General features: G+C 35.7%; 2 protein-coding genes across 2 annotated transcripts; one reads left to right on the top strand and one right to left on the bottom strand.

The window, feature by feature from the left end:
• Positions 1-27,784, top strand: LOC125659229 (cadherin EGF LAG seven-pass G-type receptor 1-like). The gene is made up of 12 exons (XM_048890835.2): positions 1-142; positions 7,493-7,657; positions 7,889-8,053; positions 14,919-15,056; positions 15,393-15,515; positions 21,511-21,693; positions 23,899-24,095; positions 24,227-24,590; positions 24,844-25,198; positions 27,010-27,047; positions 27,536-27,604; positions 27,699-27,784. The coding sequence occupies exons 1-11, from the start codon at positions 67-69 to the stop codon at positions 27,580-27,582; spliced, it is 1,851 nt and encodes a 616-aa protein (XP_048746792.2). The 5' UTR covers positions 1-66; the 3' UTR covers positions 27,583-27,604; positions 27,699-27,784.
• LOC125659241 (uncharacterized) lies at positions 15,926-18,775 on the bottom strand. The gene is made up of 2 exons (XM_048890848.2): positions 18,668-18,775; positions 15,926-16,946 (listed from the first exon to the last, which is right to left on the bottom strand). Exon 2 carries the CDS (start codon positions 16,930-16,932, stop codon positions 16,198-16,200), a length of 735 nt encoding a protein of 244 aa, XP_048746805.1. The 5' UTR covers positions 16,933-16,946; positions 18,668-18,775; the 3' UTR covers positions 15,926-16,197.

Genomic DNA, 27,784 nt, shown 5'->3' with positions numbered 1-27,784 from the left:
ATTCATTGATGTAAAATCTTCTGAGGATTCTCTATTAAAAAATTCTAAATCAAAACTCCAGACAAAATGAAATTTATCCAGTGGAAACAAAAAACGCAGATCGTTTTGATAGTACTATTTTCTGTGATATTTCCCAACAATGGTAAGTACATGCATTTCCTTAAAAAAAATAAACATATAAACCGTTGGGCTTTTTGTTCAGGCTTAAACGGCGGTCTCGTACTGAATATTTGTGTAAATTACGTAGATCGAGTGTTGCTGAACAAGCGCCGACATATTCACAGGCACAAATGACTATATATATATATATATATATGAAAAGATAAATTTCTTTACTGGCCTTGTATCTTCTCAGATTCGACACTTTAAGAAAGTAGGGTATTAATGGGTTTTTGTGCTTATATATATATATATATATATATGTGTGTGTGTGTTTGTGTGTAATTTGTAATTTCCTGTGAACAAAAAAAGGAGTGTAGTGAGTATTCGAATCATGTGAAGTCTTATGTTACATGTAGGCTTAGTCCTATGGAGAATAGTCCAGAGGCCTGTTTCACAAATTAGTTATTAATGACAAATGATAACCTTTATTTGACAAAGTGTATGATGATATCCCCTTTTTTCCTGGTGATTATTATCTGTACAATTATGTGTTACTAATTTCATAGCAACAATTAAGTTTTCCCTTTATTATTCCTATTTGGCTACATGTTATTTTACAGCAAACAATACATGTTTTTCTCTAATTACTAGTTTTACACTGTCCATTCTTTGATTTGGTCTGTTACCAATCAGTTGTGCTTATGTTGGTCATGTGACCAATAGCGATTAGTTGACACAAAGGATCTGCTGTCTGGATTTTATTGATCCACCAACCACCCCTTCTGCCACCAGCTATTTTTGTGTAGAATAATCACTAGGGCCTTTGGTGGGTTGTTACTCACCTTAATGGAGGGAGAGCAGACGACTATTATTTGTGGCATTTTACATGTTTTGATTCCTATCATCAATATTTTTATCTTCCGGGAATAGGAAGTCAGGTTGTATAATAAGATGTCATATTGGTATGTCCAATGTTTACTAGTCTCCTGACCCCCTATATATTTTTCCAGTACTAGATGAGACCCCTTGCAAGCGTGCGATATCAGTACAAATAATATTGCTCAGAGGAAGACTTTTAATGCGTGTTTGAATTCTTGCGCACATGAAACGAATGAACGATATTTTTAATTCAAATGCATTTAAGAACAACTTTTGAATAATTGCGTGCATTAGTTATGTTGCATTTATTAATATCATATTCAGTAAATAAAACTTGATTATTAGGAAGTCACTTGGAGCTCCTAATTAAATGTTCCTTATGTAACATAAATGATCCTCTCCGAAAATGAAACGATGATTTTACTAATGCAGTTGTAATCCGCCATGCCGAATATTTGACCAAAGACAAAATGAACGGTCGTTCATAACTTCAACAAAATTCGCACGGACGTTTGCTTGATGAGCTGAATTCAAGGTTTGAAATAATTTGAGAAAGAACCATGATAATGTGTCACAAGTCTTTATTTTGACGAAAGGATTAAAACTTAAAATAACGCAGGGTGAAAAGATGGAAGATATAGCGTTATCAAGGTGAAAAGATATCAAAGATTCCCATATTGTTTAATATCATCTAGTAAATGCACAATTTTAAGTTTTTCCGTCACACACACACACACATATATATATATATATCTGTGTGTGTGTGTGTGTGTGTGTGTGTGTGTGTGTGTGTTCTGATTTAAGGATTGAATCTATTTTTATTTTCATCGCCCATGACACATAAGTTTTCCTTCAATTTTTTTTTTACCTCTATCCAACCCAAACCAAAAACATCCTTACAAACAAACTCTAGAATGACTCTGCACTCCTCTTCAACTGTATAGGAGCTTCTCGTCAATGAAACAACAACAATGCAGTCAATCAAAATCGTTGGCACAACGAAAATGAAATAATACTGGAAACATATAGTTACTTGTAGTTACAGGTAAATCTGCCTGTATATCGTTAAGTTTTCTTAGTTAGGACCCATTCGTTCAATGCTCTTTGTGTCGTCGTTTGACAGTGAGGAAGTTTCTTCTCTACACCTTTTGTTATTTGAAACCTCCAAGGTCACAATATATAGGAGGTTCGAGCACACTGGTTATCCGTATAGCTACCTTATCTACACTGTAGGTTGCCGTCCAAAGTCAGCCTCGTGTGCTCATTGGTCTCAATTGCTTGATGTATTGTTTTAAATAATATTCAACTTACCTTTGAATGATGTTGTCTGTTGAGTGTTTCCCTTATCCCCAATTGAAGATTTTCAATCATACTCTCTCGAAAATATTTCACTCATATGAAGACGTCAACATTGCCGGTGAAGGACTGGAAAATTTAGACCTATGCTCGGCGCTTATGGCCTTTGAGCAGGGGGGACCTATATCGTGCCACACCTGCTGTGACACGGGACCTCGGTTTTTGCGGTCTCATCCGAAGTACCGCCCCATTTAGTCGCCTTTTACGAAAAGCAAGGGGTTCTGAGGACCTATTCTATTCACACCGAATTTCCTATTCGATCCAGTCTGGGCTGAGTATTTTTCGAGGTTCTTTCGATAGTTTAATTCCATGTCTTTAATAAAATCGTTGTTAATCAACTGAGTATTTACGTTCGTTAGTCTTTCCCTTTGTTGTCGCCGTATTGAAAAGTTAGTTGTATGTCATTGAGAACTTTCCCTTCAAATATAAGGCACACATACTCCAAGAGGGGAGGGGGTGCCCCATTTGTTTTTCCAACGATCATTTTCAGTTGATTTTTTATCCACATTAAGATATATATTGTTTGACTGCCCCTTCTCTTCCCAGAGTTCCGTGCGCTACGATCACTGTAAGTGAGGCTTGCGTAACACGCCCTCTGGTGAGAGAATGCACACCCCTTCCCATTTTTTGATAGTAGTGGCGGATGGGAAGAAAGTAATCTTTAAGTTATGAAATGATCCCATGTGTAGATGCACGAACGAACGTTCAAAAAGCACCACAAAACTTTCTGTGGCAATTAGTTTAGTGTTTCATAATTTCCCTGCTAGTTTGACTGAACTAAGAAGCTCCTACAAAGTTGAGAAGGAATGCAACGTTAACGAATAGATGTCAGTCATTTTAGAGCTTGTTTATATCGCGAAAAAAGGGAAGGGAAATTTATGTTTCATGCACTACGAAAATAAAGTAGATTCATTCCTTAAATCAGAATATATGTGAAGGGAAAACTTACAATTGTGCATTTCCAAGATGATACCAAACAACATGGGAATCTGATATCTTGTCACCTTGATAACGCTACATCTTCCATCTTTTCACTCTTAGTTATTTTCATTTTCAAGCATTTCATCAAAATAAGGACTATCATGAACCCCAGTTTAGTAAGAAATTGAATGTCTTTTATATTTTGTTTATGACATATCATCATGGTTCTTTCTCAAATTATTTCAAACCTTGAATTCAGCTCATGAAGCAAACATCCGTGAGAATTTTCTTAGGTACTCGATATTAAACACGAGTGTTTGAGAAAAGTAATTACTTTCATTCAAAGTATTGGGCATATTCTGTTTCTTGATACGTCTGTGCCTTCTTGGACAAAGAAAATTCTCATTTATGTTGTTTTTTGAGAAGAATAAATGGACCGATCGCTTCAACTTGACCAATTCATCTGGAACCGAGTTACTCGTGCGTTACTGAATCTTTTCACCATGGTCATGGTGGACCACAGTGATAAGGCTGACTATCAATTAAGATTCTATTATACCTCACACATAAAACAATATCAAAGGTGCAAGCAGTAACCCTGAAGTAAGATTTTCGGAGTTTATTTGGAAAATATGATAATTTATAAGTATAGATTTTGTATATACAACTGTATATTTTTACTGCGTTATTTACATAATAAATGACAAGTTCCAACTCAGTGGGTGTTAGGTTCTGTCTGTCTCAATTAAATACACAGCGAAGTCTCCTTGGTAATATTTCTAACGTCGTTACATAAAGCTAATTTAGAAATAGTATGTTAAATATGAATTATTTCATCCTGTGACACGTGCAATACTCTCCGTTTCACTAACCTTGCTTTGACATAACTTAAGAATTTCATAAGATAATTATTGATTGTATAGCCTACTGTTTAACGTGACTTTTTCACTCATAAAGACGTCACCATTGCCAATGAAAGGCTGCAAAATTTAGGCATATGCTCGGCTGATTACAGCCTTTGAGCAGGGAGGGATCTTTATACATGTAGTGCCACACCTGCTGTGACACGGGACCTCGATGTTTGCGGTCTCATCCGAAGGACCGCTCCATTTAGTAATCTTTTATGACAAGCAATGGGTACTGAAGACCTATTTTAACGCCTATCCCCACGGGCCTATAACACAATGGACAAAATGGATGGTCGTGAGATTATCTCCAAGTTAGGAATTCCTCGACATTTGATGCTGGACATCTTTGATTAGATTGGAAATGACATTAAAAGATATATACGAAATATATACACGCACTACCGCCCTCCCTCAAAGTTATGGCTACTTTAACTACATATTTTCATAGTGACCCGTATCATCACGTGATTCATTGTATGGAACGATTCAACACTTGATCCACTCTTCGAAAACAAAGATAGTCCAAGAGGATGACGTTTAGGTGACAGTGGAAATCTCCTAGATCATTTTACTGACATGTAAACTAGTCATCACACACCCTCCACAAGACAATGTCTACCATATACAATGTAGCTAACATTAAAAGAGAAACGCCATTGAGAGATGTTTTGTAGTCTGGCATGTATCCACTCATCAGTTGTTACACTGCAGTTTCCACATGAAAGAACCTGCATTATCACAGTGACAACTGCAGTTCATTGATACCAAAGTACCGTTATCAATATATATATATATATAGAGTGGGTGTCTTGAATGCAGGAGAAATTTAACAGAAGCTAGATTTCAAGTAGATTTCTTGTGTTATTACATACTAGTATATTATACTGCATCTATACATGTACATGTGCTCTACGAATGAATGAGGAATAACATACCATTGATTAGTTATTTAGTATTTACCAAGGCTATAGGATACTACATGTACTTCAGATTAAATTATATAGCAATCGGTACAAAATTTTGTTTAGGTGTTATTACTTCTAAACATTTTCCTTTATTGAAACCCCTGTTTTGAAATTCCTTGCAAAACATAAAAAAGATAATTCCATCCAGAATACCCAGATATATCATCTGGATATTGATGCATTCATGAATATTCACTTGTGATTAATTTATTTAATTAGTAATAATAAAACTTTAAAAAGTATTTTACCAAAGTCTATAAAATAATGTGATCAGCAGTGTATCCGTTGGACCGATCTAAGCATGAAATGGTCTACGTGAAAGGTGAAGATAACGAACAGTGATCAATCCCATAACTCCTATAAGCAATACAAAATAGAGTGTTGGGCAAACACGGACCCCTGGATATACCAGAGGTGGGGTCAGGTGCCTAGGAGGAGTAAGCATCCCCTGTCGATCGGTCATACCCGCCGTGAGCCCTATATCTTGATCAGGCAAACGGAGTTATCCGTAGTCAAAATCAGGGTGCCAAGAACGGCCTAAATAAGTGTGATGATCGTAATTCTGTAAAGTACGGTAAATTAAAAATATCCTCTCGCTGTATCATGCAGCTAACGCTAGATAATTCAAATCTAATACACATATTCAATAATCAAGCCTTCTGATTGGTTAACAAGCATTCTTAAAGTATTGCTTTTATTAAGCAATTCATGTCCACTACCGGCGCCACCATTTATTGACGATTGTGCATAATACTCGAGGAAATGTACATTTGATATTGTTTGACCTTCAACTGTGACCCGATACATTAGTATCAAGTCACCATGTTTACCAGGGTCGAATCAATTCAATGTTTTGTTGTTCATACAGTTGACGCATGTATGTTTTATCAGAGATGAAATATTTAAATAATGGTGTAAAAGGGACAAAATATACAACGATATAACATTAATATCTCTATGTTAAGAACTTATAAAGGACTTTCAAATATCACTTACTATCGACTGTTTGAAGGCCGATTTCAAATATCCGCGAATGCGGAAAATTGAGAACTGCCGACGCATCAGACTTTGCTCACGGACTACACAAAATATAATCGCGTAATTAAAAAAAAAATGATGTGTATTTTCATTGATATATTCCCTTTGTGGTTCTTGAGCTTGAAATATCAAATTAATGAAGGTTTTTTAAAAACAAAATAAGCGATCGAGGCTCGTTGACTGCCTCTATTCAGACGTCCTACTTTTACCGCATTGATAGACATAAATATCATATGCAGGTGATAAAAGAATATTGCTATTACAAATATAAGAGGATGGCGATGGTGAAGTCATCTTGCTTGTAATAAAGCTGAGTTGTTAGTGTTCCGTTAACACTTATTTTCATTAAAATACCTAATCATGAAACAGATTTGGAAGACTATGTGGTGTTTTGATATCGCGTTCAAATATTAGATGTGAGTATAACAACTGGTTTGATCAGGAGTGGCTTAGATTTAATGAAAGGTAAAGATAACGAACAATGATCAATCTCATAACTCCTATAAGCAATACAAAATATATAGTTGGGCAAACATGGACCCCTGGACACACCAGAGGTGGGATCAGGTGCCTAGGAGGAGTAAACATCTCCTGTCGACAGGTCACACCCACCGTGAGCCCTATATTTTGACCAGGATATCTTAATCAAATACCGGACCATATACAAAATAATACGACAGTTGTGTCATTTGATTTATATTCAAATATACCGCCTATACCTAGGCATTGAGACTGTAAAATATTGGATTGAGAAATATCCTAAACACTCGATTTATACTTTAAAACAACAGTTTTGCAAGTAGACCCAAACATTTTCTTCAACGAAATATGCCACGTTAACCTTGGCATACCTGGAAGAAAAACTTCATCAACAAATAATAACTCTTTAGGGGCGGCGAGGAGGATATCAAACTACTAAAATCGAAATGGAAAACATTCCTTGAAGATTTCTTTATTTTATGGTCCGACGACATAGATATATTGATTTTTTTAAATCACTGAACGAATTGGCCCCTAATATCAAATTTACAATGGGAATCAATGATACAAAATTACCTTTTCTGGACGTGCTGGTTATTAAAGACACTGAACTTTCAAAAGATATTTACTACAAAACTACTTTTTGTCTTTTAAAATTCCATGTACACTATGTCCGTATGGGTAAAGGAAAGTGAACACTTTTCCTTAGTGATTATTTATTGTATATTTTATTTGTATTTATGAAGAAAAAAATGTCCAAGAAGATACATATACATACATGTGCATATTCTTCTTCCCTCAACAGTGTTTCGTTTGCACCAGTTCTGTTCTATATTTTTTCAGCGCTGTCAATCACGAGCTTACCCACATCCTTTGACCTCCGGGAGGACTCCACAGCAGAGACTCTCATTCACACGGTGGTTTACACGGGGGTAGCGGCGGGCGACAGCGTTTCCTGTACTATGACCACGGTGACAAACTTCCTCGTAAAAACTATAACCGGCACGAGTAAGATATGTTTTGAACTTCAATTAAATCAGTTGCGATACATTGGTTTAGAGTACGAACATATTCGATAGTTTTTGTGAAAGTAATAATTCATTTCTCTTCCATTGAATATACTTAATGACATTTTTGTACTTCAAGAAAGAGACTTTCGTACATAAACAATTTAAAGAAGTATTAGACGGGCGTGTTTACTGCAGCTATTTTCACTGGCATGTCCGGTTTTACTTTCAGCAAACTACGGTGTGTATGTCGTTGCGAACCCCACAGGACTGTCTTATCCAGCTACCTACACTATTCCGGTAACGTGCACGGGATCCCCCTCTGCCGCTACCGACACGGAGAATCTCCAGGTTGTTGTCACTCAAAACTCCCCTCCCACCTTTACTAATGTTCCCGGTAAGTCAGCTGTATATGTACTAAATGTTTATTCTCCTGGCATTTTGAAATTGGTTTCCTTCCAGAGAGGTTTAGAACTCACTTTTCAGCAAAAATTTATCGATTTTCAAAAGAGGTGAATCTTATGAACTTTAATCAAATTTTTTTTTTTTGGATTATAAAACATAAAATAGGAAGAATTGTTTTAGTACACTAAAATTAATGTCTACTTTTCCATAATTAAAATTTTTTTTTAGGGATCATCGAAAATTAAGACTCGCGGTACATAACATTTGATGGTACAGGGATTTCAACAGTCTCGATTGAAGTCAGCATTTCGCAAATTCTATGGTCGTTATAACGATCTACTTCGTCCGTACAACCTCACATTGGGTCAAATGCTGTCTGACGTGTTTCATACCGATTGTTAAGCCGTTCTTGGCACACTGATTTCGACTGCGGATAACTCCGTTTACCTGATCAGGATATTGGGCTCACGGCAGGTGTGACCGGTCAACAGGGCATGCTTACTCCTCCTAGGCACCTGATCCCACCTCTGGTGTGTCCAGGGGTCCGTGTTTGCCCAACTATCTATTTTGCAATACTTATAGGATTTATGAAATTGATCACTGTTCGTTATCTTCACCTTGCATTTGCGTATATGTATATGTGCTTCAAACAAGGAACAGTGTTGTGAGCATACATGCATGATAGTTGTTAAAACTTGCCAACATGCCAAATATCAAAGGTCTACATGTATGTCAAAAGACAAACAAGAAGTCCATGGGCCACATCGCTCACCTGAGTCACTTTGGCCCATATTTAAAGATTTTCCCTACACGGTCGTATGTAAAACTTTAATCCCGGGAGGGAGGGAGGGGTTGTTACAAACTTGAATCTGCACTATGTTTGGAAGCTTTCATGTAAATATACACTTTTCTGGCCCAATGGTTCTTGAGAAGATTTTTAAAGAGTTTCCTTTTATATATTTGTAAGTAAAACTTTGATCCCCTATTGTGGCCCCATCCTACCCCCGGGAGTCGTGATGTTAACAAACTTGAATCTGCACTATGTCAGAAAGCTTTCATGTAAATTTGAACTTCTCTGGCCCAATGGTTCTTGAGAAGATTTTTAAAGATTTTCCCTATATATTTGTGTGTAAAACTTTCATCGCTTATTATAGCCCCACTCTACGCCGGATGCTATGTTTTTAACAAACTTGAATCTGCACTATGCCAGGAAGCTTTCATGTAAATATAACCTTTCCTGGCTCAGTGATCCTTGTGAAGATTTTTCCTTTATATTCCCATGTAAATATTTGATCCCCATTTGTGGCCCCACCCTACCCCCGGGAGTCGTGATGGTCGTGATGTTAACAAACTTGAATTTGCACTATGTCAGGAAGTTCTCATGTACTTATAAACTTTTCTGGTTCAGTAGTTCTTAAGAAGATTTCCCACTATTACTGATTGGAACTTAATGCTACTAAACTACTAGAATTGGTAAAGTATTAAAGAGAACGAATTCACAATTTAAGAAAATTGGGCTTGGCAAAGTAAACTTGTACCCCCCCCCCCCCCTTGTGAATTCGTTTGGTCGGATGGAGAGCTACATATGTATACGAGTGATCCGTCATCTTCCTAATTTGTTCGTTTATAGTTCGGGGACTTTCGTCTACTTCTCATATCGCAAGTAGAAGCTGGAAATACGTAAATACAAGTATACTGTAGATATCCTAGATGGGAAAAACAGACTCTTAAGTGAACACTTCATTTACATATATGCTTCAAGCTTAGATTACATTTTACAGTTACACCCCTTACTTACATCGCGAGTTGGGGCGTGCTGCCAAACTCTTTTTCATGCTGAGTTTTACCAGGTTGTAAAATATCTATGATGAAAACATGATTTACTTTCTTTGAATTTGTGGAGAAATATTTTTGAAATGCACATTTCGTCAAATTGTAAGGTTGGGGGAAAGGAGGGGGGGGGGTTACAGATGTATTTGATGTTTATATCTGTCCAAGTTCTAATACATTGCATCCTGAGAATTTTAGAAGTAATCTGTAAAAAAAAAAAAAAAAAAAAAAAAAAAAAACAACAACAATCAGGTGTGGATCTAGAAAATGATCAAGGGGAGTAGAACCAGAGGATTAATTTGTTGATATCATGTATTTTGTACTTTTTATCATCTGCATGGGGTTTTATAGGTTAGCTACCAAATAAAACACTGTTTGAAAATGAATTGAATTTTAATGACAACTGCATTTACAACGTTTACTGCCAGGGGTTGTGAATAAAAAGTTCAATATCTGACAAAAAACCAACCTAAATTCACAACGTTTTCATCAACACCCCCTCCTCCTTAAAACTGGATTTGATTAAGATATGAAAGGCGAATATAACGAACAGTGATCAATCTCGTAACTCCTATAAGCAATACAAAATAGAGAATTGGGCAAACACGGACCCCTGGATATACCAGAGGTGTGATCAGGTGCCTAGAAGGAGTAAACATTCCCTGTCGACCGGTCACACCCGCCGTGAGCCCTGTATCTTGATCAGGTAAACGGAGTTATCCGTAGTCAAAATCAGTGTGCCAAGAAAGGCCTAGCACATGTTTGTTTATGAGAATAAACATTGTAAACTCTCCTCGAGGGTGCTAATCCATACAAAATTTTGCCAATCAAGATAAATACTGATGATCTTGATTTAAAGATAGAAGGGCTATAATACATTGGACAGATACTACAAAGAGTTTAATACTTATGTTGAAACAGGTGTTGCTAAAATGCGGAACGGAAAACGAAACGGAAGACGGAAACAAGTGTATGCAATAATATGAGGTCAATATTTTGAAAAATAAAAGGTTTATCATGAACATGGGAAACAGAAATTACAGAGAGAGGGGAAAGTCATCCACAGAATCCACCATTTCATATACTTCATACTAATGCATAATTATGTATTTTGAAATCATTAACTTACCATGAAAAATATTAATAAAGAAAAAAAAAATCATTTAATTTTACATGTTTACACGCCTTTTCATTGGTTGAATTATCATATGAATATCGTATACCCCGAAAAATGAAATAATAAATGACGGGAACTACTTTATTGGATTGTTGGTGATTCCCCTGAATGGTCTATTTATAGATCTATTTATAGATTGGGAATCCTGAAAAGAACAACTTAACAACTCTATCGATCCAAATAAATTCATTCAACAAAAACATTAATATATTAAAAATAAATGATAAATAAACAATTAATTATACAAAATAAAATAAATGACTCCCATGAAACCAAGCAAAAGAATTCGCAGGGTGCTCTCAACACATCTGATGCTTCACAGGATAAGCGAATGTACTGAACGGGGAATGACAATTACATGTATTGTCCAGTTCGCACCCTACAACAACTTCTTCATGTCACACGCCCGAATGCCTTATCATTATTCAATCACTGTTCCGAAGCTGCAATGGCGTCTCCACAATCGGAGAAAGTGTGGTTCACAGCAAATTAGCCTGTCAAAGCGTACTAGTTTTCGAAATTCATGTCTGACATATCTAGAAATTCTGGACGCTCTCAAAATTACACTGCACACTGTCTCAGAGCGACTGCAATTCTAACCCTTAACGACGATGGTTTTGAACTCCGACATATTACATGTATATGTTCATGAGTGGGCACCGGAACGAGGCGTCTGTACGCAGTTATAACAGAGATTGCAGTGACCATCAAAAGCAATACCTTAGTAATTCACTAGTAAAACTTGCAAGACCCTCTGCAACACTCACTCGTCCTCCTGGAAACCCTCAAGAGAACCCTACTTCTCTGATCGCATGACACATCATGCACATATCCCACGCTTACCGTTCGTACCGATATCGAACATTGAGGTGAATGCCAGTTCCACTCAACAAAGTTCCAGCAATTTTCTATCCACAGGATTCATCTCTAACTCATCCTTTCAAAGCTGCGCCTTTCCGTTCTCAAGGAACCCGTTTGAAGCAGAACAAATGAAAACAAAGGTGAAGTTTACGATCCATAGTATGAGGAATTAACAGACACGAAATAGCTAAAAGATGAACAGACAATTTATGCTTGAATGGAATTAATAGGTCATCTCATCATTCATCTAGATATTAAGATACAAGTAGTTAAATTAGAATTAAACTGCTAGAAGTCCTCCCTATTTTGGATTTGAGTGCTGCGGTCACAACGTCTCTATTAGTTAAAAAATAATATATCAAACACAAGACGTTTAATTTGCTGACTTGATAAGATTATGAATTGTCGTTGTTATATACATACCACACTCCCTGTTGTAAGTAGATGTACACACATACACGGTATTTTGTGTAAAGTGCGTTAATGACGTTTTGCTATGGGGGAAGGGGGGGGGGCATTCAAAGTACGTGTATTCTTTACATTCTTTTCCCATAGGTGTCGCTGCTCGATAACACAACTGTCAATGCCGACATTTCAAAATTCTTGTAAAACTCAATTCCCAAAATTTTGATTTTAATCATAACAAAGTATTGTCCTACTATTTTGGTGTTATCTTAGCTACATTAATCAGTCTAATTTTTAAATTCTGTTCCGTTTTCCGTTCCGCGTTTTAGCAACACCCGTGTGGAACATGTTCTGAATACCAGTATATTTTCAGGGGCGGATCAAGGAATTGCGGTTACGGGGGAGCCACTTTATGAGGCTGGGGCCGCCTTGAGGCCCCCAGTGGGTCCAGGGTGAAGCCCTGGTGGGGGTCCAGGGGCGAAGCCCCCGGAAGCTCCTGGATTTTACAGATTTTATAGGGCTTAAATTATGTCTCCTATTTAGTCATTTGTACTATTTTCTATCATTTTTAATAAGGTGAAATTAATAAAATGACGCAAATTTTAAGGGTTTTTGAAAAAAAAGAAGTTCTCCCAATAAAGTATTTCTAGAAATCAAAAGATTTTGTCATTTATTTTCCGGAAGTGGAAGAAATTATTGCTTCTTTTATCGTTTAGAACATTTTTCTAAACAAGATACCACGATTTACCTTAAATTTGAGAATTTTAGGGGGAGGCGTCGGCTTCCCCCTCCCCTCTTAAATCCGTCACTGATTGTTATTAATATAAGCTTTTCGCTCGCCTCTTGATTTGGTCCTTCGCTTCTTTCGGCACCAAATCTCTCCACAGTTTACTAACATATAAATGATACTAGGATCACAGTCAAAGGAAATCCACTTTTTTGGTAGTTTCAAAGGATTGTTGGCACCAAAAAAAAGTGTTCTAATTATTGGGTCATAGCTAGATATTATTTCTAGATTCTAAACGTGTCAATCAATGCAATCATATTGTATTGACTACATGTTGTATGTTCTGACATTGTATGAGTAGTTCGATCAATTTTTTGCATGTGTCACCAAGTCAAAGTTCTAATACAATGCTTATCCATTGGACGCATGATCAAACACAACAAATTCAAGGACATACATATGTATTTGATGTGTGATAATGACCGATCGCGATAGCTCAGTGGTAGAGCGTTCGCTTCGTAACCGGGAGGTACTGCTCGTGCCATGCCTGCGTTAAACCTAGCCTAGACGTAGGTAAAACGGAAGTCCCATGTCGAGGCAGGCGTTGGCACGTTAAAGAACCCTCACTGCTACCGTAAGCGCTAAGCATAGGTCTAAATTTGTGGTACTTGAAATTGGTGACGTTTCAATATGAGTGGAAAGATCAATAACCAACCTACCGAGTCCAAGACTTAAAAAAAAGAACCATCGCAAAAAATAGTGCATCATAAGGCCTGTTCACATGCGACCATTTACTAAAGCCCCGTTCATATGCGCTGATTTACTCACGGGGTACAAATTTTGCATATATGCAAAATTTACTTCTAGTGTGTAAATGTAATTTTTACGATGCGTTCGCATAATTAGCAGACTGTATATAAATCGGTATTAACTATTAATTTAGTTATTATGAAGGAGGTGGATATTTCCTTATTATGTAGAATGCCTATCTAGAAATTTTGCCATTTCTTGTTCAAATGCTAGTATTCAAAATAACTGAACTTGTCATGACAGGTCTCTGCCCTTTAAAGAAAATTATGATTGATTGATTGATGTTTTCATACAATACACTATATACAATCTGAACAATTTGCACATGTAAGTAAAGGACGCACTGCAAATTCGGACGCATGTCCAAAGGTCTTTCATAGGGCGTGTTTTCATCAAATGATAATCATAAGAAGCTTTACTTATATGAAAGGTGAAGACAACGAACAGTGATCAATCTCATAACTCATATAAGGAATACAAAATAGAGAGTTTGGCAAACACGGACTCCTGGATATACCATGGGTGTGATCAGGTACTTAGGAGGAGTAAACATCCCCTGTCGACCGCGGTCACACCCGCCATGAGTCCTATATCTTGATCAGGTAAACGGGAGTAATCCAAAGTCAAAATCAGTGTGCCATGAACAGCTTAACGATCGGTATGAAGCACGTCAGTCAACATTTGACCCAATCATAGGATGTAGTGGTCAACTAGATCATTATAACGATCATAGAATTTACGAAATGCTGACTCTAAACGAAACCGTTGAAACTCTGCACCATCAACTTGTTTGTCAGTAACCAGCCTCGATTTATAAACTGATCATACGCAAAGCAAGCTCTTGTGTATCGAATCAGTTGAGAGATATAAATACCATATGCAGGTAATTGCTACATAAATATGGGAAGTTGACGATGGAAAACTGAAATCATTCGTTTACCATAAAGTTGAGTTGTTAGTTAACCTGATCTCCAAAGACTATGAAAATATTGTCAATGAGGAACTCTAGCATATTTTTAATTTTTATGTATTATATTTTCCTTTTAGGAAGTGTCAGTGTTGATAGCACCACCACCGGAAGTGGCGTTACAATTTTCACAATACAGGCTTCAGACGCAGAGGGTGACCAATTATATTTTGAAATCGTATGCATTCCAACTGGTTGTCCTTTCGAAGTGTTCGCATGTAAGTCTTAATTCATTGATACTGCAAATTGAAATCGTATTGTCCAACCATCGTCAACCAATGATTTTGTTTTTATACATATGATTGAATATCAACAGGAAGCATATTTGAAAGCTTATGACTTTGAGGTCATGTTATAATCATACAATGTAATTTATTCATTTATCATAGCTTCCAATTTAATTCAATAAAACACATTTTATCAACGTTTTTTCTCGTATGTTTTGTAGCATTTCGCTGTGTATGTAAATACATGTAAATAAATAAAATCTAATATATGTTCACACTTACATGTACCAACATATATCATATATTAATGGTTATTTTAATCAACAGCGGGTGCCATTTTGACAACAGCTTCTTTGGAGGGAACGGCAATTAGCGGATATGACATCAATGTTTATGTTAACGACAGCAGATCAAAGGTTGGACCAAACGTATTGTCGGTTACCATTACAAGTAAGTTTGGAGTGTAGGTGCTTGAGGAAAGAACCCACGTCTAGCGCATACTAGTCCTTTTCTCTGGTAATATTCGGCTTATTTTCTAATTCTGTAATAATTCTAAAGTGTATATAAAATATATTATGTACATGTAAGGACACCAAATCTATTAAAATGAAATTCCTTGATTTGCCCATTGGGCATATCTGCTTTACTCCGCACGATCGCTGGGAGGTACCCAAAAGGATTTGTCGCCATTTTTTTTTTATCAGAAAAAGCACATCATGGTAAATCTAATATTATACAATCTGACTGTTCACGGGATATTAGTACCACCATACGTGCAAATTATATTACTGCAATTAAACTGAATCTTTATTTTAGGATGAAAATTTGATGTATCCATTTAGGATTTAATTCATAAGTGATCACCAAAAACAATGTTTTAATACATGGAATAAAACTTTCAAAAGTTACATTAAAGTATTGTATTTGAGGAAGATTATTTCATAGAACCTGAACAAGAAATACTAACACTCTTTTGAAGAAACCAAAGTGGTGTTGTCTTCTAATACATGTAACTAAAGTTTCTAGTTCCTTCACAATGAGTATGCACAATGTATATAATTATTTCATAGAATCCCCATACCATTCCTAAAACACCAACACCTCTGTCATAGTCGTGTTGTGTCCTATTGTCTCATTCATTTTCAGGATACTTGATTAAACCGTTAAGCGGTGTGCTGGTGTTTTGTGTACTGCCACCAGTAGTTAGATAAAATTTATTGCCACATAAGCCAGCGTTGATGTTCAGTGTCGGCGTGTTGTCTGCAGTGAATCTTGCTTGATTGCATTTTGCGTGACAGTCTTGCTGCATATAGCAACAGTCCCCAAACTTTGCAGAACGGATTTCGCAATGACTGGCACCATCTCGCCGGAAATCTTCAACAAAGGAATATACACCATTCAGCAACTCACCGTCGGTAATAGTTTTCATTGTTGCCATGTGAAACCACTCTGAAGCACTGTTTTTAATATAGCAAGCATACGCCGTCCACAGATCATCAACTTTCTTGGCTTCCAGTTTGAATTGCACAGGTTCGTCGACTTCCCATTCCCAAGGCATCATGGATTTACCCCCCGTTCCCTCATTTCCAAATCGAGAAACTTCGACTCCTTCGCCACTATATGTAACCTGCACTCTCTTGTCCTTTGAGGGGTCGTCATTCGTTTGGCTGTCCCAAACAGAAAAGATCGCCATCTTCCGTCCGTCATACAGTTCTTGGATTCCGCTGTATCCTCGACTGAATCCGATGACGCAGAAATACGTTCCTTTTTGAGAGTCAGTAACACGGACCTCATTGCAGACACATTCTACGTTCTTTGGTAAATCAAACCATAAGTGTACGGAGCGGGCGGCAGAAGGATGTGACATGTCGGTGTACTGCTCTGCAAAATACGTGTGAATATGAAAAGTCTCTGCGTTTTGTTAAGTGACACATCAAAATCGATATTAGAATAGCATCCACAAGTCAAATCACGTCACTACGTAATGCTACATATGTATGTGACTATATATACAAAACGATGTTTTTTTAAAACACGGAAATAGATTATTTTTACTCTGTCAATAACTAAACCCGTAACAGAGTGTAAGAAAGAATTTCCTTATTGATCAAAAATGTATAATATTGTCTTACAAAACTGATCTTTATATACTCCTATTTGAAATGAAATGCATGCTTTTTCGCATGAAATACGCAGAAATTATTAAAGGTAATAAAATTCGCACTTTATTTACCTCTTGTGGATGCTAATTTAGAGGTGGGAAAGATAATTATAAGAAATTACATTTTCAATATCTATGGGTAAATATGTACATAAAGTTTCTTTTCATTAAAATTTGGAATAAAATCATTATATTATTAGAATTTTTAAATTTTTTACCAAGGGTGCATAATAGTGCAAAATAACCGGCCTCTAATAACTTACCAGTCATGCGAATTTGATTTATTTAACTTTCATCATTATTTAACAATAAACATTTATTTTGATTTAAATCCTTCAAAATTATTCAATCTTATGTTACATGTATACATGTACATTGAATGCCTTAAGTTGAAATTCCAGGATTTTGATGATATGAATTTTGAAAAATCACTCAAGACTTATGATGTTCGATAACATTTTAAGTGCAAAAATTTCACCATTATCATATAATTAAGATTATATCATTTGCTTTTTGGCGGGTGGGGGCTACACTTTTTAAGAATCAGGAGCGGATCCAGAAATCGCGGTTAGGGGAGCGCAACTGTATGAGGCAGGGGAGCCTCGAGGCTGCCCCCAGTGGGTTCAGGGCAAAGCCCTGGTGGGGGCCCAGGGGGCGAAGCCCCCGGAAGATCCTGTATTTTTATAGATTTTATGTCTCCTATGTAGTAATTTTTACTATTTTCTGTCATTTTTGATAGGTGAAATCAATAAAATGACGCAAATTTTAAGGGTATTTGGAAAAAATTAAGTTCTCCCAATAAAAGTAATTCAATGAATTAAAAGATTTTGTCATTTATTTCTCCAAGAGTGGAAGAAATTATTGCTTCTTTCATCGTTTACATTTTTCTAAACAAGAGAAACAATTTGAAAATTGAGGGGGGGGGGGGGGGGGGGGCTGCGCCCCCTTAAATCCGCCGCTGAGAATCCCTGTACATGTTGCATTTCAACAGCAAATCTGTAAAAATTTATATTTCCTCCGGCCCATTAATCGGAACATAAATTCCCTCTTTTTTCTCCGTTTAATTTTCTTCATAGATGTACTGGATACATGTAATAATTATGTGATCTGCTAAACTGTTACAAGACCTTCATACTCTGAAGTCAATACCCCCAAGTAAGGATATTTGAGGGATTTTCTATATGTTTACCTGTATACTTTAGACCCACACTGTAGCCTAATCCACTGTTGACCATCCTTGTCCCGCTTATACACAATAAACAACCCTTTTACAAGAAAAATCAATCGCAACTTTGGTTCACCTCTGTACCTGGGCTTAGGTAACGACTATTTTTAAACGTAGCGTGTGCGGTCTTAATTAATCAATGGGAGCAAGCTCCTGTCTGATGTTCCGTCAAAATTTACCTACATGTATCTCATTTATATCATAATAAACTCTTACCTTGTGCGCGCCGGTGCACCTCCGCGTAAAACGATTCTACAGAGTAAAACGAAAGTGTGATCAAATGTCGATTTAACACAGCTGGTGTGTGTTACGAGTCTGCATGGACATGACATATTTCATGATAAATAAGATAAAAATGCACGTTCATATGATAATCACACTTTGTAAAACTTTTTTAAATGTCTTCGCCTTTTTTGCTTTATCCACGATATTTCATGCATTCGGTTGTAGCACAATGTATATACATTCAAATTCTTTATTCTTTCTTGGCGCAACACATTAACAAATAATGGTTATTGTCCATATGTAAAACAGATAACAATGACATGACATAGCAATAGTGTTACATACTTATGACAATAGTACATATAATACTTGTGCCTGTGAATGGCAATTATGTTGGATAATACATAGTTACATATTATCCAAGTTACAGTTCTTATTCATAATTAAAACATCATTAGACTGCACATGCGTGTACAAACATAGACACACTTACATGTGTACTCAAACCTTGTTATATCATCAATGGTAAACAAGTTTATGATAATACTAATAGTATAATAGTAGGTTTTGGCAGTTTAGCATATGGAGGAATTTCTAAAGTGAAGATAATTAAAGATGAATGATGAAGACAGTTTCAGGATTTTCGATGAGTTATCATTAAGCAATATTTGAAGTTTGACATTTATATCAATTGATTTTATATTTTTAATATGAGATTTCAGTTCTTTCACCACTTTAGCTCGTATCTGTATATATGCTGTACAATGTAATAAAATAATGTTCTTCATCTTCAATGATTTTGGTTTTACAGGCATTACAAAAACAATTGCATCTTGGGATGTTTGAATATTTTCCCATTTCTGTAGCAAGCTCATGAGCTCTTATTCTAATTTTACAAATTATTGACCTATGTGTTAATTTATCAACATAATCTATTCGTTTATTTATGTTACGTAATTTACTGAAAAGCGTCTATGCAAACTTTGTTTAATAGAGTTGATATAAGGCTTTACATCACTATCTTTATTTATGATGAAAGAAGATCCTAAACTATGTAAGGTTGCATTAAGAAGATCCTAAACTATGTAAGGTTGCATTAAGTGTTTTTTAACCATGGATCTGATAAGTGAATTGTTTGATATATTTTCTTAACTAAAGATCCCTCCTGAGTTTGAATATGATCTAAGAATTTCACACAAGACTGTAAGATTACATTTCTTAGAGGTAAACGATTGAGCTCTGCTCGGCATGTATCATTAGAAACTTTACAATGAACTTCTAGAATTTCTTTTATAAATTTCAAATGAACTTTTTCATAAGATTCAGAATATCTATAATTAGATTTTAAAAGTCCCCAAATAGTAAAATGGGAATAACCATTTCAAGAAGTTTGCATGGATTATTGAGGCCAATTACTCCTTTAGTCTTCAAGAGAGATATATGCATTCAAAATTCGCAGCTGAACAGCTCAACTTGTGCGTACATTGTCATAAAACTGTAGTCAATCTCTCTTACTTTCTCTCATTATTTTAGTGTATGTTTTAGGAATATTTATATAGATATATATGAACACCCAGGTTATAGATAATCATAACAATATCAGTGGCGGATCCAGTATTTCCGAAAGGGGGAAAGCACATGTGAAGGTCAAGTATTAGCCAAAATACTTGAAGCCATTTTGGGTGCCAAATCTGGAGTTTTCATCTATATATGCCAGTAATGCCTTGTAAATATGTGACAAAGAGGGTGGGGGTCCTTTAAAACCGCCACTGTATACATTGCGAAAATATCCAACGAGAAAGGTGTTGTCAAATATATCTCGTATTTTAAAATCTACATACATGTACTATGGTTAGTTCAAACCTATAGCAAGGAGAATGGCAAAACATCAACGACTCTAGTATGGTGTGAAATGTGAAATTTGATTTTAAAATGAGAGGAAAAAATATCGGGGGGGGGGGGGGAGAGAGAGAGAGAGAAAGATGTTTCTATAATTGAGAAGTGACGACTAATATGAATTACTATTAATCAATATTAAATGCGGAAGGGGGCAAATACATTTTTCATTGAATATCAAGAATTGAAAATATTTTTAAAATGATATAGAAAGATAGAAAGTTTAGATAACGATCGCTGAATTCAACCTTCCATATTCAGTATTGATTAATAGTAATTGATATTAGCCGTTACTTCTCAATTATAGGAACATCTTTCCCTACTGATATTTTTTCTCATTTTAGAATAACAAATAATTAACAAAAGATAACTTGACAGGTGTTCTGTTTAATGCATTTTGTCTTATCGCAAGATTAACTCCAATTAGAGGTGTGTCAAGTAGGCATAATTTTGATTTTGTAAAATTCTATCTTATTGCAAGAAGAACACACGATTGTCATTTGAGTAGAAAGTGGGTAAAGTACCAGAAATTTAGAATAATTCAAAGATATAAGAACTAGGATCATAGAATTTAGAATGAACAATAATTTTGCATGGTGTTCATTGTGGATCTACAAGTATTTAGGGGAAATATTGTGTTCAAATATATATCCAATTTTTTAACGTACCACGCGAGGGTGTTAGTCCTGTTAAGACAGACATATTTTATTTCACTTTTTTGTTTCTTTTATGAATTTAAAAAAAAAATGAATTATTTGTCGTGCGTGAAGTGGAGGCGACATCGCACTCAAAACACCTACTCTTCCGTTAGTCCTAGTATTTAAGGTACAGTGTATTTCATGCATGTTTACATGAATAATGCAGGGGGGATAACCATCACCAACCCTAGATAATCTCTATAAACATGAAGATAATCTGAAATGATCTTTGTATTACAGACGTCAATTCTCCTCCCACCATCACCAACAAACTGACGACCCCTGTATCAGTGCAGGAGAACGTGGTTGTGGGAACGAGTGTGAGACAATATGTTACGACGGACGTCAACGGGGGCGCACTCACATATTCTGCTACCTACAGTCCGGCATCCGGCGGAACGTACTTCACCATCGAGTCAGCAAGTATGTTCGTTTCCATGGATTTGAAGTGTACAGCCAGTAACAGTTACAACATTTTTGCATTGCTTGAATATATATTTTTAAATAACTCATTATTTCCCAAATCAATTTAAGTTGCATGTAATTTCATACTAAACATTATAAGAATTCTATAAAATGTGCCCTTGGATTTCAATTAAGGTAAAAATAAAATGTTAGAATGATTGTCAGGTATTTCAATAATTTACTGGGTAGGTGTACTAAATAGAATAATTACAATATGACGATTGTCCTATTGTCATTTTTGTATTAACTCAGTAAAATTTAAAAAAAAAAATGCAATTTAATTACAATTACAATATGAAAGTTATTGTAAAGATAGAAGGGTACCACGTTCAAAATAAACTACAAACAGCGTATCAAACTGTAACACAATTCAACTAACCTAATTAACACAGCTAACCTAATTAGTTTCTCAGTTAAGGTAAATAATTGAAATAATTGCCTTGTTACATTTTACGTGAAATGACCATTAAGATCAAGAGGTTTTGTTTGAAAATGTAAAATTTTCGGTTTCGCCTCTCTCTCATTTTGTCACCGCGTTAGTGAACGTTGATCTGTAGTATCTCGCTTTCATGGTGAATGATATAAGCTTTATCTATGAAAACTTCACCTGAAACATTTGACCCATAATTCTCTTTGTGGTCAAAGCGAAAGTCACAATGTCATATATGTCAAGTGATATCTCAATATGCTACATCAGCTTCTGAATCAGCAATCAAGATTCCTATGGTTATAGTTCGTCAGCTTCAGCAATGGAATTGGACATGAATTACCTTGACTTGACCCCTATAGGTATAGTTTTCGAGGTCATGCTATAACTGCTTAGGTAGTTATATAGTCGTTCAATACCTGTTTCATTGGTCTAACCATATTTACGCCTCGTTCACACGAATAATTACCTAATCAGTTATAGCCTAACCTCGAACACTATAACTCTATATGTATATAGGGGTCATAGAAGTGAGAAGACATGAGTACATGTATGTATTAATTTGATGTAGTAATTGATTTGTATTGACTATGCCACCGACAGACTGGTTTGTGCGAATAAATAGCAAGTAAATTTCAAGTGCAAAGAACTGTTGCTCGAGCTCAATAACAAGCACTATGACCCCGCGACCCCAGTTTTTCTTTTTAGTTTTCAATCAAATTGAAAATGTACTTCTAAATAAATTGACAATACTAGAAAACTAAGATGCGAACCTCTTTAATAACAGTAATAAATGGTTTCTGGGTGATATCACAATATTCGATTCGAACTTTAGCAATGTATTACTAGTGTTTTAGGGATCAAAAGATGAAATTAACCGGTTCATGATCAAATATCCGAATTGTGTTATAATCAAATAATGGCGGAACACATTGGAAGTCATTGACCCAAACAATTTTAGGTAAAGGTAAACAGCTTGCAAATCTCATAATGAAATTTCACAAGAAAAGTCGTTGTAAAATTCTCCACTGTTCATATACAGTGTACAAGTAAGTCACTGTGTTTCCTCGTCTCAAAGAAGATTTCTTGACCTCTATCTGCAAGGTTGTTTTCCGTCAAATGTGATGGCGGCTATTATCTCATGTAACATGTATTTGCTGACGTACTCCATCCTTCCAGGATTTAAAATGGGGGTTTATAAGGATGCAACTCTTTATCGTAAATCCGGCTGTGTGTGACTGCACATCTGTTGTTGTGATCTGTTTATTTTATTTTCCTACATAAGACGCGGACAGGACCTTATACATTTTCCACAATAACTCATTCTATTTTTTCATCAGATGATAGCTTTCATGTATCGTGGCTGCAGGTGTTGTCAACAACAGGATACTGGTACATTTAAGTTGTTTAACGAAGGAGAGATATACAAATTGTATGAATAACACTTTTGTTCGCCCAAAGTCAAACATTTTCTGCAAAGGGGTTTGCAGAATTGTATCTTTCTAACATTCAAAATGTTAGCACGTTCAAAAACTGATAGCGCCCAAACTTTTCAAATTTTACCTTGCTACGCCATCTAGGTACAATTGCTGTTTCTAATATAACATCGAGTCGATATAATCCATACGAAATGTGATCATTTTCTGTTACTATGAGAGACATGAACTGTTGAAACATATATTTTTTAACCAACTCAGCCTGTGTATAACTTGCAATTTCCACCCTTCTTATAACAGGCGGTCTCGTTAAAACAGCAAACTCTCTAAATTACGAAACTCTAGCCACGGCAGAGCGAACAGTACTAATCACAGTTATTGTAAGAGATTCAGCCGCAGCATCCGACACCACTACCCTCACCGTCAACATACTTGACCAAAACGAGGCTCCCAGTTTTCCTAAAGACTCATATATCCTTGTAACGGATGAGGCTGCGGTAAATATGGAATGCATTGTTTTCATGAAACATGACAATTGAAATAGAATTAAAAGAAATTTTGTTTGGCTAAGATTGTATTTCAAAATAGAATAAGTAAAATGCCTAAAGTATTTCTTTTCATGATTTAGGCGGGAACTTCTATCGGCAATCCGAATTTTCAAGCTACCGATCCCGACACTGGAGCATCGTTATCATATAGCACAACATGTACCGAGGTAACAATCGACTCCACGACCGGGGCAGCCAGTTTTACGTCTGCTTACGATATGGACGTAGCTGGAACATCAGGGATAATCACATGCACAGTCACAGTTAGCGACGGTTCTCTTACGGATACCGCTTCTCTGAATGTTACTGTCAATAACATCAACGATAACACCCCAGCGTTTGGTCAGTCTGCATACACGTTTACAGTCAGTAACACAGCGGCCGTGGGATTCACCGTGGGATCCATAGCAGCAACAGATGGGGATCTCAGCACAATTTCATTCGGTTCTCAATATTATGAGCTAAACTTTTGATTAATATAGTAATTTAACGTTTATCTAAAACATCACCTTAAGTAGTAACTGTATACAAAACAAGGTTTTTACAAGTACTGTACATGTATTGTTAAATTACTTAAGCGAGGTTAATGTAAATTTTAGTCTATATTATCCAGAAGAAATCTCGATAAATACAAATCTACCTTCATAAATGGACTGATCTTCTTTCTATGAATTTTAATATTACCTTAAATTTTTAGGTACTATTACCTATGAGCTGAATCAACTGACTCTAGGAGGTGACTATTTCGGGGTTACTACCACCGGGGATTTATACGTCAAATCGGCTGTTACGTCTCTTTCTGTTGGTGCCAGTTACAGCATAACAGCGACAGCACGTGACGGTGGTCATCTGTCGGACACCGCATCTATCACCATCATCATACCCTCCACCACCACTACCACAGCCACCACCACTACCGATAGGGCGAAAACTTTCTTTGAGGACCCGCGGAATGTCGCGTGGTTCATTGCAGCCATGGTTGTTCTTGCTCTGATGATTGCACTGATTATCTATATGGTCATACGTTACGGAGTTCATTTCAAACAGTATAAGTAAGATAATGCATTTTCATATAATGGTCGATATTATGCAAAATATTAAGATATATGTGTATGATGATATATAATAATGATAATGCTTTTATTTATCCAGAATTACATATTCAGCGATAATAAAAGTTTTCAATATGTTCCTACATACAGACATATATTAGTAAAATAAACACAGATTAAAAGAAGTAGAGGATATATAAACTTTAAAAAATAATTATGACTGTAAGATAAATAGGTACGAAATGAATCTTAAAAACTATGGTGATGATCTCTGAGATAATTTCCTAAAACACACTACACGTTTTGAGTGTCTTATATCTTCACTTAAGGAATTCCACATAGTGCTCCCTGAATCGCAGAAAGATCTTCTATAGCCTAATATTCAGTTTTTGCCCCGTGTACATACTGTACATTTGAATTAGAATTTCTAGTTTGCTCCTGATTAACTTCTGATACATATCTAAAAACATTCAAATAATCTGGCATTAAACCACGTAAAACTTTATACACTAAAATGACTTTTCTATAGACAAAGTAATCTGATAAAGGCATGGTTAATGTCAATTGAAATCAATCGAAAGTATAGCAACTTTGTTTATATGAGATCAAAGATTTACCAAAGAAACAGATCTCTAACAAGTACAGCAAACCTTACACAAGAACGACACGAAACTTAGACATCATCACAATGGTGATTTCCAAACATCAGAATCTATGGTTGCCAATAAGTATCACAAAACGTCTGCTGTGAAGCTAATCGTTTGTCGTGTGGACATGTTATTATTCTAGTCATGTGATTCGCAAAAAACGTTTTCGTACTTTAAACAAGATACAACCAACCAACCAACAATCTTCTATAAACAGAAACACAATGATTCGGATGATCAAGAGAAAATTTTGATTTGAATTGAAGATTCTTTCTCTAGCATACGTTCAACCAATCTTGGCTCACCTGAACTGAAAACTCAGGTAAGCTTTTCTAATCGAATTTGTACGTCGCCTGTCTGTTCACTGAAGAGACATTATTTGTCGAAATGCGCATCTGGTGCATCAAAATTGGTACCGTATAAGTTTTACAATATGTAAATAAGCTTTTCACATTGCTGTTGAAACTCTCTCAAGAAGCACGGTATGCTACATGGAATTTCAACCAAACGTAATATAAAGCAACTTTGAACAATTTTTAAATCGAAAGTTCATGCTCCCTTCAAAGAGGAGAGTGAAAATAGGATTCCATGTATATACATTTAGAAGATCGTAAATTTTACGATCTTTCTAAACAAGGAGCCAGAAAAGCCAAAACGTGAATAAAAGTTTAAGTAAGGAGGATTCAAGTTTGCTCAAGTGATACATTGTAACTCTGTCGTTGGATGGAACCTTAATATGGGTTCAGGGTTTTCCATTTTCACCTTCTCAATAACTAAGTAGCTATATTTGTAGTTTATCAAATTGCATATGCCGCTATTTCGTGAAAATAGGACTAGTTCAATGCTGGGTGGGGGCAGGACCACAATGCGAGTTATTTTTTAACATTAAAAGATTACAGATATTCCAAAACATCAAAGGTATATTTTGTAATATCAATATTTTCATTAGTATACATTCGGCTTGCCCATAGCCAGACATTTACAATGAAATATATAAACTGTAGGTGATATCTTATAAAATCTTTTCAACATGTTAAATTTAAATGCTTGCTTGTTAACTTCTACATAGTATTTGTTTAAGTGGGTTGTGTAGAGTTATGTAAACCACGAGGGGGTATGCAATGCTCGGGTAAGCGATGTGACCCATTGATCTCTTTATTACAGATCTCGTCGTGTGAACCACAAGAAAGAGAAATTGCAAGGTATAGTATTGTTCTCCACAATCGTTATCTGAAAAAAAGGTGATGTGACACATGTGCATGTATGGCCTCGTTTTTTCCCTCGGGTTCATCACTTTATAAAAAAGTAATTTGCTCATTAGAGCGTGTTATACCAAATGAATTTACAAGGCTATTTAACAAATCGTGTCCGGGTTCGCCTTATTTTGTATTATTTATAAGATTGATCTCTGTTCGATATCTTCACTTTTTCATCGATCAGCGATTACTTGTGTTTATAAAATCAGTGATGTGTGTTTTACACTCTTTATATACATGTACTTTTACTAAATAATTTGGAAATGAATAATCTTTAGATATAAGAATGCATATATTGCAAAAATTTGAGATACATATTTTGTACTTTTTGACTAAGCATCTGAAAAGTGGTATATATTTTGAATTTCAAAACAAAATTGAAGTCGCCCTCTGAAAAAGTCAAACCGCTAATGCGTATTGTGTATTTTTCGCAGAATATATTGAAGGGAAATGGCGTCCTTGGAAAGTTTGGGATAAATGATGACATCATTAACCTTAGTTTGGTAAGTACCTTACTGATATTCAAATATTAAAATTTATGTTATAAAGTAACATCCATTAAATTGTGTGGCTTTTAATTTTTCATTACTTTTCTAGGTTATGAAAGACACAGAGAAAAATTTTGTTTGTATGAGGACTGATGATATTTTATAAACTTAAATTTCATTAAACATTGAGAAGTT

Source organism: Ostrea edulis, chromosome 9 (assembly GCF_947568905.1).
Source record: "Ostrea edulis chromosome 9, xbOstEdul1.1, whole genome shotgun sequence".
NCBI lineage: Eukaryota > Metazoa > Mollusca > Bivalvia > Ostreida > Ostreidae > Ostrea > Ostrea edulis.
The sequence above is the reverse complement of the archived record's forward strand: the minus strand, read 5'-3'. Positions and strand labels throughout refer to the sequence as shown.

What these genes read in the sequence shown, in the direction of transcription:
- LOC125659229 (XM_048890835.2), top strand. Translation starts at nt 67, where the DNA reads ATGAAATTTATCCAGTGGAAACAAAAAACGCAGATCGTTTTGATAGTA. An exon ending in TCCTTTCGAAGTGTTCGCAT is followed by an intron (nt 15,057 to 15,392) that starts GTAAGTCTTAAT and finishes TTTAATCAACAG; the next exon opens with CGGGTGCCATTTTGACAACA. An exon ending in TTGTAACGGATGAGGCTGCG is followed by an intron (nt 24,096 to 24,226) that starts GTAAATATGGAA and finishes TTCATGATTTAG; the next exon opens with GCGGGAACTTCTATCGGCAA.
- LOC125659241 (XM_048890848.2), bottom strand. Translation starts at nt 16,932, where the DNA reads ATGTCACATCCTTCTGCCGCCCGCTCCGTACACTTATGGTTTGATTTA.